Source organism: Manihot esculenta, chromosome 6, assembly GCF_001659605.2.
Source record: "Manihot esculenta cultivar AM560-2 chromosome 6, M.esculenta_v8, whole genome shotgun sequence".
NCBI classification, from domain to species: domain Eukaryota; kingdom Viridiplantae; phylum Streptophyta; class Magnoliopsida; order Malpighiales; family Euphorbiaceae; genus Manihot; species Manihot esculenta.
The window spans coordinates 20,328,622-20,341,939 of NC_035166.2; the positions used below are offsets into that span (position 1 = coordinate 20,328,622).

General features: G+C 36.3%; 1 protein-coding gene across 1 annotated transcript; it reads right to left on the bottom strand.

Annotated features, from left to right (window-relative positions):
* Window positions 1-7,800: 7,800 nt before the first annotated feature.
* On the bottom strand, window positions 7,801-9,376 carry LOC110617168 (adenylate isopentenyltransferase). Its single transcript, XM_021759783.2, has one exon. It carries the CDS (start codon window positions 9,197-9,199, stop codon window positions 8,108-8,110), a length of 1,092 nt encoding a protein of 363 aa, XP_021615475.1. The 5' UTR covers window positions 9,200-9,376; the 3' UTR covers window positions 7,801-8,107.
* Between the last annotated feature and the right edge of the window lie 3,942 nt (window positions 9,377-13,318).

Sequence of the window (13,318 nt, forward strand, 5' to 3'; positions counted from 1 at the left end):
CCAGGGTTTTGTGAGAAAGGTGGGTAGTAAGGTGGCTGAACAAATCCCGAGGCCTGAGTGCCTCCTTGGGATTCTCCCATACCTTCCTCTGACATGCTAACTCCCAGACTGCCATCCCTCCTCTGCTCTACATCCATATCATCCCCCATGTCCTCTGACGCTCCTCCCTGAACTGTTCCTCTGACTGATCTGCTTCTACCCAGATCCAAAGACCTTCTAGGGTCTCTTACTGCTCTTTCTCTGCTAGACCTACTAGACATTGCCCTAGGTAATGCTGGAGGACGGGCGCTCGTGCCCTCATCCTCAGGTGGTACTCCAGTCAATCTTGCTGATCGACGAGTTCCTCTCATCCTGTTTTCTGAAAAATAGTGCACATCACAAGCAAACATTAGCATCATATGGCTCATGTGGGCACACATGAACCCGCATCACATACATCACATATAATAGCATATCATTAATGCACATGCATATAATCATGGCATTTCACATCATCATACAAGACAGGACTCCACATCCTATCCTAGTGGACATGATCTTTCCTATTGTGCTTGACCTTCTATAACATCTATGAGCCCGACACTTTAGGTCCGACCATATGAACCTAGGGCTCTGATACCATTTTGTAACGACCCGAAAATCGGACCGCTACCGGCGCTAGGATCCGGGTCGACTTAAGGCCGTCGGGACCCGTAGCAAGCCTAACATGCATCCTGTGAACCTGCTTAATCCCATACATGATCAACAACATACATAAAAATTAAAAACTTTTCTTTCCATTCATACACCAACTCAACCTGTGCATGCACTATAACATAATCATAACAGTGATCCCTCTGTGGGATCTCATCAGTGCCCCCAATGGGTGACATAACATATGCTGAGTTGGTTTACAAAAACATCATAAAGATCTATAAGATCATGTATTAAAAGGGATAGCAACAATCTATGGTCAAGCACACCTCTAACATCCATAAACATCATTACATATCTATACTGTACTTTTACATTACATCGTTCTACGATTTGTCATGTCCACATTCTATCTATTACATAAACAAGCTTTACTCTAACCGACCTCCTCTTCTATCCTGTACCTGCGAGTCTGGGGGTAAAAGGGAGAGGGGTGAGCTAAAAGCCCAGTGAGTAGAACCATAGAACATATTATCAAACATGCTCCAATGAAATGCATCATAACTCAGACAATTCACATAAGGGTTGGGTGAACTTGTCACCAATTAGTCCAAGCTAACTCTGTGCCAGGCCGTAGCATGGGGTCCTGGTCTTCCTGTCATAACATACATTACTTACCATTACTCCAGGGCCTCCTCTGGGCTCCTGGTCTTCGAGTCCCATAACCGTGCCAGGCCGTAGAATGGGGTCCTGGTCTTTCCTTACTCTGTGCCAGGCCGTAGAATGGGGTCCTGGTCTTCCTGTCATGGACTAATTGGGTCATCCAATATTCACCCACATCAATAACAATCGATGCAATGCGGCATATTCGTGAAAACTAATGCAATCATCCTATTGCATAATCATGATGCATGAAACATGATAAAACAGTTAATTTCTCAATTTAAAAGATTAAGTTTAGTTCTACTCACCTCTGGCTGACTCTGACAACACCGAAGCAGCTGAACTCACTGCTGGGGTCCTCGGTTCCTCGGGTCCGAACCTACACAGGTGGACTCAAATGAGGGACCAAACACACCTGAACATAACTATAAACTACTCTCCAAAAACCCCCTAAAACATCATGAAATAACCATAGAAAAACATGCAAAGGAGGCCTGGACAGGGCACTTTAGGCGGCAAGTTCGGCGGCCGAAAGTCCCTCCAGAGCCGAAAGTCAGGCAGGTTCGGCGGCACTTTCGGCGGCCGAAACTCCCAGACAGAGACGAAACTCATGCATGTTCGGCGGCACTTTCGGCGGCCGAAACTGCCAGACAGAGACGAAAGTCTCCTTTCGGGGGCAAGCTTCGGCAGTCGAAAGGCTGCCTCCCCAGCCATGTTCGGCAGCCGAAAGTCCTTCGGCTGCAGAATCTGGTTTCTGCCAAAGGGCAGAAACTTGGCTCCCTTTGCACATTTCGCCTCCAAACCTTTCCAACATGCATCAAACCTATTCTACAACACACAAACACCAGCATACATGTTCCTAGGGGCCTCAAACCATCATAAACCCCATCTACAACTCATTAAGCATCCACATTGCTCAAGAACATACATTTATACCCATAAACATAACCATAACCTAAACATGCATTCTACCCCATAGATCTACTTAAAACTTACTTTAAACATGCAATGAGCTTAAGATCAGCTCTTACCTCTTGAAGATCGAGAGAGAGACGACCTAAACTCGAAGTTGGGAGAGATTGGGTTCTTGAACCTCCAAGCTCCAAAACTTTGCTCAAAAGCTCAAATCTTCAAAACAAAGTTAAAACAAATGAAAATCTTGAAAGATCTAGAGGAAAGACGTCAAGGATGGGTGAGGGACGGCGGAGACTCACCTTGGCCGAAAATGGGGAAAAAGCTCGCCCGTTTTCGGCTAAGGGACCCTTTTATAGTGGCTGGCCAGACCACGTTCGGGGGCCGAATGTGCCTCCGCATGCATGCCATGTTCGGCGGCCGAACTTGAGGTTCGGCGGCCGAACCTGGACTTCCCTCACTTATGCTTTCGGGGGCCTAAAGCACACCCGCAACGCATGCATGTTCGGTGGCCGAACTTGAGGTTCGGCGGCCGAACCTGAGTTTTCCTCCAATGCTATTTTCATGCAAAAACTCATTTCCCTTCATGCTTAAAACATAAAATACATTAAAACATTTTATAAAAACATAGTTCTACCCTTCTAGAGGTCTCCGACACCCGAAATTCCACCGGACGGTAGGAATTCCGATACCGGAGTCTAGCCGGGTATTACAATATCTAATATGACTGACATGTGACATTTTCTTGTTGAACCCTATGAGCAACAAAAATGTACTTAAAATAACTATTAAGATTGACTATATATAAAATAATTAATACCATCATTATAACTCAATACTAAGAAATTACTAAAAGATACTCTCTTTATTATGCCGCTTTCATCGTAACTCATAACATCGACTTGCCTTCTCAACTTGCCTCAAGCAACATGTACTTCTTGACCTATCTCGGTTCTCCTTAACGTTGACCCACTTGTGAGAACTTTTATTTGGCTGTGAGGTCTCTTTCTTGCTCAACCACACAGGTAGAATTGAACTTGTATTTTAATAATACACATTACTCTCCAATTTCTTCACGTAAACAACACTACCTTGGGCAAGGAGGAACAAGAAAGCACAAACAACCCAGGGTTGACAACTCTGTGATTTATACTTTATGTTCCCTCCTTCCTTACTCAATTTTCCTCACAAAGTCTTTCAAGGTCTTCGAAATATTTCCGCACAAGCAATTTGCAGCACAATGTGGCTTTATTCACAGAGAACACTTCATAGTGCTTAGTTGTGCCACTTTTATGTCACCTGTTTACCACATTTCGGACCACTCCCCCACTTATTGCTTTGGCCCATCTTCTTGGGCGGCTACCAATCGGATACCGAAAGTTGAACATCTCTTTTAACTCCTTGATAATAACCAACTCAATCTTGGTCACCCCTTTCTCTATACCCTATTCCTCAAGGTTTCAATCTTCTTCAGGAAGGTTTTAAGTTCAGTCATATCTCTTGAATTTGTTATCATAATTTGCTTACTCTATTAAAAGTCAAATGCCACATTCTTTTGTGTTAATCATAGATGTTGAAAAAAAAATTCCTTCATGTACTTTCCGTATGAACACATTATTGGAGTTTATCAACTCTCTTGAATAACAAATGCTACATTTTTATAGTAAAATTGAAGCTTACCATTTCATATCACCCTTTTCTCCTATAAAGTGTGAATATTATCTATCCATAGGATTTTACTCTTTCATTTTTTGAATAGATTTACCTTTATAGTTTTACCATATAAACGTTATTCTCTATACACCTGCATAGTCACAATTCTTAATAATATTAATAAATAAGTTCATATTGAAGAGCAAATTATTTACCTCCATCCCACAATAAGGATTGGGGCTCTGGGATTCCACCATTGTCTACTTCATAGGCATCAGCTCGTAATTCATACAATTGATAATTGCTCATTCGATTCACTTCCGAAATACTTCTCACCGTCTTATATATGTCATATTTAACATTTTCGCACAATTACTGCAAAAATACATAAGAGGCCTCTGCCTCAATTCATTTTCAGTAGGTCTCTACCTCAATTTCATCTCTGGAGGCCTTTGACTCAATTTTAACACAGGAGGCCTCTGCCTAAACTCTTGAAGGTGCTTAACTTAGGATCCTTAGATGGTCTCAAGCTCTCTTGGTTCATCCTCACCCTTATCTTTGTATCGCGAGGTCATTACTCTCTCTTCAATGATTACTAAAAAGGAGCGTGCAACACCTAGTCATTACCCCCTCTTCAAAAGACAGGTCAAATAGAGTGTGCAGAACTAAATCATTACTTTTTTCCCAATTAGTGCACATAGTGGAGTGTGCAACACCTCATGTCAACATGGCCACCACAGCCAAAATGCTCACACCTTCTTCTTAGCACCACATTGCACGTATCTCATCATATATTTTTTTTTAGGATGAAAAGGACTGACTCTATCTCTCATGTCAGCCAATTCATGGTGGGACATTCACTGACCCAAGCCCGAAGCTTCTCAAACCTCTTCTCTTGGATAGTAGACATTCCAGTAGAATCTCATCCTATTATTTAGATTGTTCATTAATCGAAACTAGGCTATAATACCAAATGTCACGGTTTCAGATTTTAGCACTTGCTTTGAACCGTGCGGGCACTTGGTTTGAACTTTTCAAACCAAGTCAGTCTTAAGAATCATCCGATAATTTGTGATTTCATACTATCTCGATAGTCAAGGTTACATAAGACTCCAACGAAGCCCTCAAACGATATATATTTACAAGTCTCACAACATCCACAAGAGAAAAGAACTGGTCATAAAAACTCATGAACTGACAACTTATTTTATTCCGAGAGCAAAATTGTAATTATACATTCACATCAATCCAATCGTTCAATAATCTTTACATCACTTGTAGACAGGGGGATGACCTACAAGAAGTAGAGGTACAACTCTCACTTGTAGATAGGGAGATGATCTACAAGAAGTAGAGGCACAACTCGACAACACTTCAAGCCCACGATAGTCAGCTGGGCGCAGTTTTCACTGGTGGCCAACTAGTCACTTTCCTTTAAAGAGTCTTAGAAACAAATAGACTTGTGGCAGGAGGAGATATCAACATGTCTCATATGACACACCATCCAAAATAAATACATGAAATAATAAATTATCTCGTCTATTAACTTTCTACTAATTTATATTAATTTATTCCAATATTGCTTAATGGAAAATTCAATGTTGGAAAATTATAATTTTAATCCCTGAAAACTCTATGAACTTGACTCTATGATTACATTAACATGGTTAAAATCTCCTCTGTGAAATATAAAAATTACAAATAAAGTGGCTTAGAATCAAAGTAACCCTAAAATTAAAATGTGGCCGTAAATTAAAAGACAACTTTTTAATTTATTTGAGAATTAGAAAAGTGAAGGGGGCTGGGGAGTATAGGATCATGCGCAACACAAAGTAGCTCCTCGTCTCTAAAATTTATTTTAAACTACTGAAGACTATAGGATCATGCGCTATAGGAAGCGCACGCGCACTGCAGAGCGGAGGGTCCCTTCTTCTTCTTCGGCCTCTTCCTCTTCTGGGTTTCTGCAATGGAGTCATCTTGTTTATCTCAAAACTATTTTCTTATTGCATAATGTTTTGTTTATGTTAATGGGATTTGCTCCTTTTCCGATGCTTTTGTCCTTCACCTCTGTTTTGTTTTCTCATTTGACCATTTTTCTAGGTTTGACATTGAACAAATATGGAACTTAAAAGAATCAGGTGAGGAAAATCTGTGAAAACAGGCTGTATTTATATTACAAGATTGGAAAACGGTTGAGTTTTCAGCCAAGAATCAGAGTTTGTTACAGGTAGTTGGAAGAAGAAAACAGCATACCTGGCTTTGACCTTAACCCTCCGCTTCGCGTTATAAAGTTTGTGCAATTGGAACGGCACCGTTTCATTTAACTTCGGTGCGCACCGTTTTATTGATGCTACACTTCGTCGATCTCATTTCTTCTGCTATTTTCTGCTGCTACGTGGTTTTTTATCAATTTAGAATTGAAAATAAAATAACTATCAATTTAAAATAAAAAAAATTATTTATAAATTTAGAGTTTAATCGCTCAATAACAATTATAATTAATTTCTAGCACTTTTATAAAAAAAAAATTAAAATCTAACTTCAGGCAATTATTTATTTATTTTATATATATTTTTTTACAAATACTGCTTGCTAACATTTCTATATATGTGTGATCATATTAACCACACAAGAATTAATTAATAATCCCAAACTAAAAGAAAAATTACAAATTGTTTTTTTACCAATCATGAAAACTGCATTAATTCATTTATAATCCTTTTGAAATGATTAATTATTTCTTTAAAAAAGTGAAAAATTAAATTGAAGAATAAGTCTTCCCAGGTAGCACCGCTTGCTTGCTGGCAGAAGAATAGCCCAATAGGAATGTCCTGACCCATACTCTAATCCACGGCCTCGACAGCCAATTTCTTTCTGTCTGTGTTTTAATAAATTTTTAAAAGTGAAAAATTAATCCATTCTTTCAACTCTCAAAGAACATCTCAGCTTCAAATGAATAAGTTAATTTAAGAAGGTGGAAAAGTTTACCTACTGTATAGAAATTATGATCATGTATCTAAATAACCTAACTGGTAATTATGATTAGCAGACGTAATTATGCTAATAGGATGGTCGCAGCTATTGGCTTATAAATGGAGCAAATATTTTTGTAGCTTAGCTTAAAAAGACCAAGCAGTTTGAGTTAAAGCCCCATCACATGAGCTGGATTTAAACTAAATTTATATATATATATAGGTGAATGTTGCCTAATGATGGGGACCCATTGGGTCACCAAGTCACCAACTCTGCATTCTAGAATTCCTGATTTTAGCTAAGCTTTCTCTGCAGGTTGAAGATGATGACCACAGAAATGGGAAAATAATCATAAATCCCATTAGACCCCCTAAAATAAATTTTGCTTTCTGAGCATCCATCTACTTGGATCCCCTACCTACTATTGATGATTAAACTTACAACTTCATGAATATTGGTGATCCCCAATAAAATTAAAATAAAAAAATAAATTCAGATAATTACTGCCAGTGCTTCATCTTTTAGCAGCAATTATAGAGAATTTCCACTGTTAACTTCATTGCTTAGGCTGCAAAATATTGAGTAAAATATTTATCAGTTGAATTTGAATATCAAATTCCAATGGAAAATAATCTAGTATTTCTCCGAAGCTAAAATCTTTCTCCAGTTTAGTAGAACATTTGACAGAATCTATCAAGTATCTAAGTCACGAATTGCAAAGATTTCGTTATGTTCTTTTTTTTTTTCATTTTTTTAAAAATAATTTCAATACTTATTCAATCAAGAACAATGTTTATTAATACTTTTAAAAAAAGAGAGAGAAAATAAAGCATGTTTTTTATTTTCTGTGCAAATTATGCTCTGCACTCTGGCAGGAAGATCCCATACTAAGATCAATTCTCTGAGAACCGGGAATGAGACCAAAAACGGAAAGGCCTCTGTATGCTTTATGGTTTATTACACAAACTGACCAAAAGAAGGGCCTGCACAAGAAAAGTTCCTACTTTTTTTTTGCCTCAAGAATATATATTTCATTAAGATGAAATACTCTCTTTCTCTTACGTATTAACAAATTAACATTCACAAAGGACCTCTCTTCTAAAATTCACAAATCCGGTTTAATTGAGAATTGAAATCCTCCTACCCTATAGACTGCAGATGTGTCCTAATGCTGCAAAACTGGACATCTCCAAAACATTTTTTTGTCGTCTTTTTTTTTCTATAAAAAAAAAAAGAATTAAAAAAAAAACAGAGGATAGCTGGAACGGAAAACCTACTCCTCCAAGAAGCGGTTCACAATCCCCATGCTTGGAGTCATCACGTCTCTCTCCCAAACCTCCATCCACCTCTTCTTCTTTCTTTTCTTTTTCTTGACATCCGACGACGCCGTTCTCACCTTCATCGCCTCTCTGAACGCTTCCGTCGCGTCCACTCTCTGTAGGTCCCACCCTGCCCTTTTTAATCTCTTTATCTTCCCTATCTGTCTTTTCGCTAGTTGACACGTGTTCTCCTTTATCTCCCTCGCCGCCTCTTCGTATGCGCCTCTCCGTCCCTCATCCCACTCCCCTTCTCCTGTCCCTGGTGGGTACTTTTTAAAATATCGGTCAAACTCTGGCACTCCAATTGCTTTCAGTAAACCCGGTTGACTCATCGGGTCTTTCCATCGCCGGTACTCCGATAATTCCTCAAACATTCCCGAGTCCAGCATTTCGTCCACTCGTTTGCACAAATAATCGCAGAGCAGAGGCAGTGACACATCCACCCATATGAAACAACACTCGTACCTTAACCGGGTCGACACTGATGCCCCGCTGAAAACATCTAACTCGGGATTAAATCGGTCAACTACCAAAGCATGAATGAATGAATTGGAGCCACCTACGACCAGAGGCAGTTTTTGTCTCGAAACAATATCCGAGATGGCCAATCCAGCCGTTAAACGGAACTCAGAAGGACCCAACTCACCGTCTTCCGGGTCAAACACGCCTAGCAAATGGTGGGGGACGCCGAGACGATCTTGAAACGGGATTTTATTGGTGGTTATATCTAGTCCTTTATAGATTTGCATTTTATCAGAGTTTATGATTTCAGATTGAAACCTTGTGCCGAGATCAATGGAGAGCTTGGATTTCCCACAGCCAGTGGCTCCCATGATGACGACGATCTTGTCTTTCTGGCGGCGGCGATAATGATACCCGGAAGTAGAAGAAGAAGAAGAAGAAGAAGGTGCAGCGGATGAGTCCATGCGGACCCCCCCGGGAGGACGGCGGGAAGCGGGTTTGAAGAGCGGGGAGGAGCATGGGAGAGATGAAAGTCTATGGGAAGAAGTGTAGTGGGAGTGAGAATTGATGAAGGGGAGTCTCATAGGCAAAGAGTTCGGGAAGAGAGTGGAGGCGAGGGAAGCTGAGCTGCACAGACATATACGGAATCAATGTGAGGACAGTTTATGCGTGCGTCTTACGAGTTGCGAGAAAGAGAAAAAGAAGCTGCAGCTGGTTGTGGTTGCCAATGGCCTGCGTTTATGAGTATACGACTGTCTCTCTGAAAGCTGTGAGAAGGAGAATGATCCAACGATGGCTGAGCAGAACTCTTATTTATAATATACACCTCCCTTTCTACTGTTGAGATTAATAAGATCATTATTATTATTATTATTAAGCTCTGCGTGCACTTCTTCAATTTTTTATTCAGCATACCTGTTTTCGGTTTTAGATTATCATTAATTATTTCCCATAGTCCGCCATACTTGGGGTTCATAACTCCTTATAAAACCTTTTTTTCTTAATCTTTATTTTAATTATTATATTTCTAAGCATTTGTCTAAATATCCATAAAATAGTTATAATTTGAAATTCTAATAATTCCTTAACATAATCTAATAGTTTAAATTTGTAATTTCAGATTGATATATTTATCTTCGTCAAAATTGAAGTTAAATCACACAGTAGATTTTAGTTGGAAGTTTGGTTCACATTTGCAGAAAGTGAATGAAAATGATAATGAAAATTCAAGGAAAAGAAAATTCTTGTGATTTGACGTAAAAAATGGAGGTAATGGTTAATATGACTTGAAAAAAAAAAAGAAAAACTACTGAAAACCTCTTGGACCTAAAAGTCATAGGTGAGAATGGTGGCATTTCGGAACTGACAACCGTGCTCTCTGTCCTCCAACTTAAATTAATTAATGGCACGCTTGCTTGATGTTTCTGCTTTGAGACTTGAGAGTGAATATAACAAATTTTAAATTGAAAAAATTTTAATAGTGTATTAATTATTACTTAACAGATAAATATATTCTGGTTTTGGGAAAAAATTAAAAAAAATAATAATAAAAATAAATTCAATTTTTTTAAATACAATTAACTCTTCCCAACTCGAAATTTCTGTTCTAAAAACAACTTCAATATTACAATTCAATTTCCTTAATTTTAATTTTTTTAATTTATTTAATATGATTTCATTATAAATATCTAAAATTTTGATTTTTAGTCTTATTTATTTAATTTAAAAAAATAAAGTAAATTGAAATATGAGATATTTTTCCATTATATATCTTGTAATTTGTAAAGATTGAAGTGTTGTTTAATTTAAAATGCAGTAAGAGTAAAACTAATTAAAATCTCTAATTTTTCTTCTGAATCTGCTTGAGCCACCTCTTTTCTTATGCAGTCAAACTCCATTCCCGGAGCTCTTGTCTCTCTAACCTCCCTCCATTCTTCTCTAAGCTTTTCATCTCCTCGTTTGTGGTAAAAACCTTTATTATAATTTCATTGAAAGGCTGTAATTTTATGAAAAATTTTTACTGCATAATCCTCATACAACGGTTGTATTATGGACTTATTTAGTTTAAAGGTGTAACTTAACTAAGATAGATTACTAAACCATCAAATTTTATAAAAAAATGCAACCTTGAAGTATATACACTGTGTAATTTGAATATTTTAAGGTTAAATAACTATTATTTTATAAAGTTGGATATGAAAAATTAGCATAAGAAATATTAGGATGTCAACTCTCTCCCCTCATTGTTTTTTCTCTTTTTTTTATTTAATTTTTAAAATTTATTTCTACTTGTGTTTGTTTTTAGAATAACATAGACGAGCTATGTTATCCTATTTCCCCACCCAAACAACATTGCATGTGTTGAAAAATCAAATTATAAAAGATATTCTTTATTTTAGAGGTCTAATTTAAATTTAATATAATATTAAAATTTTTTCTTTCGTTATTGAATCTCTCATAAATATAATACGCTTCAATATAGTTTTCAATATGAAGAGTGTGGCATTTTTTTTTGAACTAATTAAATTTAGTTCAGATTTAATAGATATTACAAATACATGCACAAGGTACAATTATGGTTGAAAAGATGTATGAGTCCTTCTTGCATATCAAAACTTAGCAAATCCAATGATGTCACTAATAACAGGTCACTCAGAATAAATATTGGTTATTCCATTGGATTTCAAATGTTTATTAAGTTTAACTTCTAAAACATGTTTATCAAAATTAATTAATTAAAACATGTTTATAAAAAATTAAAACAAGTTATAAACATGATTATTGGATTTAAAACATGTTGATAAAAAAATTAAAATAAAAATATTTTCTTTAATACTTTTTTTTCCTAGATTTGATGCTTATATAAGAGGACTTAATTATGTGCATTAAACAAGTGTATACAACAGATTTTGACGATATGTTCACATAGGAATTAATTATTTTATGGAGAAAAATTAACAATTTAATAAAAAAAAAACTGTATTTAAAACACAAAAAAAAATTTCAAGAATTGAAAATGGATTTTCCTTGAAATAGCTATCAAAGTCTGGGTTGTAAGGAAAAGCTGAGAGTCAGCTGACATGATGTTGAAAAACTTAATTAGTTGAACCTAGCAAGCTAACGACCGCAGCAGAAAAAAGATTATATATATATATGTATATATAAAATGGAATGTGGAATTGGGGTCCACAAGAGTAGAGGGTATGCAGGAAGCACCGACGCTAGACCCAATTTCTAATAAGCTCATGGTTGGTTTCTGCTGGCTGTGGCTGCTGTGACAGTAGGCGTGAGTCTCTCACATGCATGCATGCTCTGCTGCTTGCTGCCTTTGCTCTACTGCTTCTGTTTCTCTTAACATTTTCATTTCCTCTATTCTCTTTTGTCTCCCACTGCTTCTGTGTTCTGCATCCCCCCAATCTCTTTACCATAAACTTTTTCTTGTGCAAATGTTTCATTAATTTGGTGATGCCCATTCTTCCTTCTGCACCACAATCACCCATCAATATTCACTTCGCCTCCAGATTTTTTTCTTGAGAAATACTAACTACCCACATATTTTATTATATTAATTTTTTTTAATTATTATACTAATTAATGGATCATTTCAACTAGTGAATCACACTGTGGCTAACCTAAGTACTTGATTAAATTGTGAAATCATGATTTGATTTAATTAATTAATTACATGGTGTGATTTATTATTCTTGTAGTGTATGGTGCTGTGGCTAACGCCATCTGAACATCATTTCGTAAAAGAATTAAGAAAACTGAAAATCATGAAAGGAAAAATGTACATAATTATTTTAAGAGTGAAAAAAAATCGAAAAGCTAAGGTTAATGGTCTGATCATAATGACTTCAAAAGAATGGAGGAGGTAAAACTGATTTGATTAATAGTGAGACTAGGAATACTACCAACTAAACTTATTATAAATTAATTGAAGTGGAAGCTAGCGAATAGGCTTTAAATGCCCTTTTTTTAATTGAAAAGCAGAAAATTATTTAATTTTTTTATTAAAAAACTTTGTTTTGATAATATTAATTTTAATGAGAGTTTAAACTCAAAATTTTATGTATATACACATATAAACATGTAGGAGAGATTTTATTTAACAATAATGTATGCAATTAAATTAATGTATGCAATTCAATTGATTCTATAATTTGTGGATTCATTTGATCTAAATAACCCATAAATGTCAATTACGTAATGCATGCATATCATGGATTTGCTATGTATTTTACTAATCAATGCATAGCTTTAGTTATATTTATCTTTCATACCCAAACATCATTTAAAATTGACTTTTTTTTTGTAAAGTTTGTTAAAAGAGAATTTCGCGTGAAAAGCCACAGATATACTCATGAGCGGCTAATTAAACTCTAAGTTAATTGATACCGAGCAATTAATCTTAAATTTTATGAACAACTTAAATCGGATTTAATTTCTGTCGTCTGACATACGTTAGAAGCTCACAATAATTTGCGAAAAGGAAATTTCGAGACAGACGACTTTAAAAAATGTGAGGAGAGTCACAGGTCTATTACAAAGTTCAAGATCCAAATTATATCGGGTTAATTTTACATTTTAATTATTTTTGAGTTAATGGCCAAATAAATTTCTACTTTTAATTTTATTACAATTACACTCATTTTTTACCAATTAAAACCTAATCTTTTAAAAGTGCTCCAATTGCATCCTAC

Bases quoted from the DNA above. Each gene is read 5' to 3' on its own strand.
- LOC110617168 (XM_021759783.2), bottom strand. From the start codon at position 9,199: ATGAGACTCCCCTTCATCAATTCTCACTCCCACTACACTTCTTCCCAT.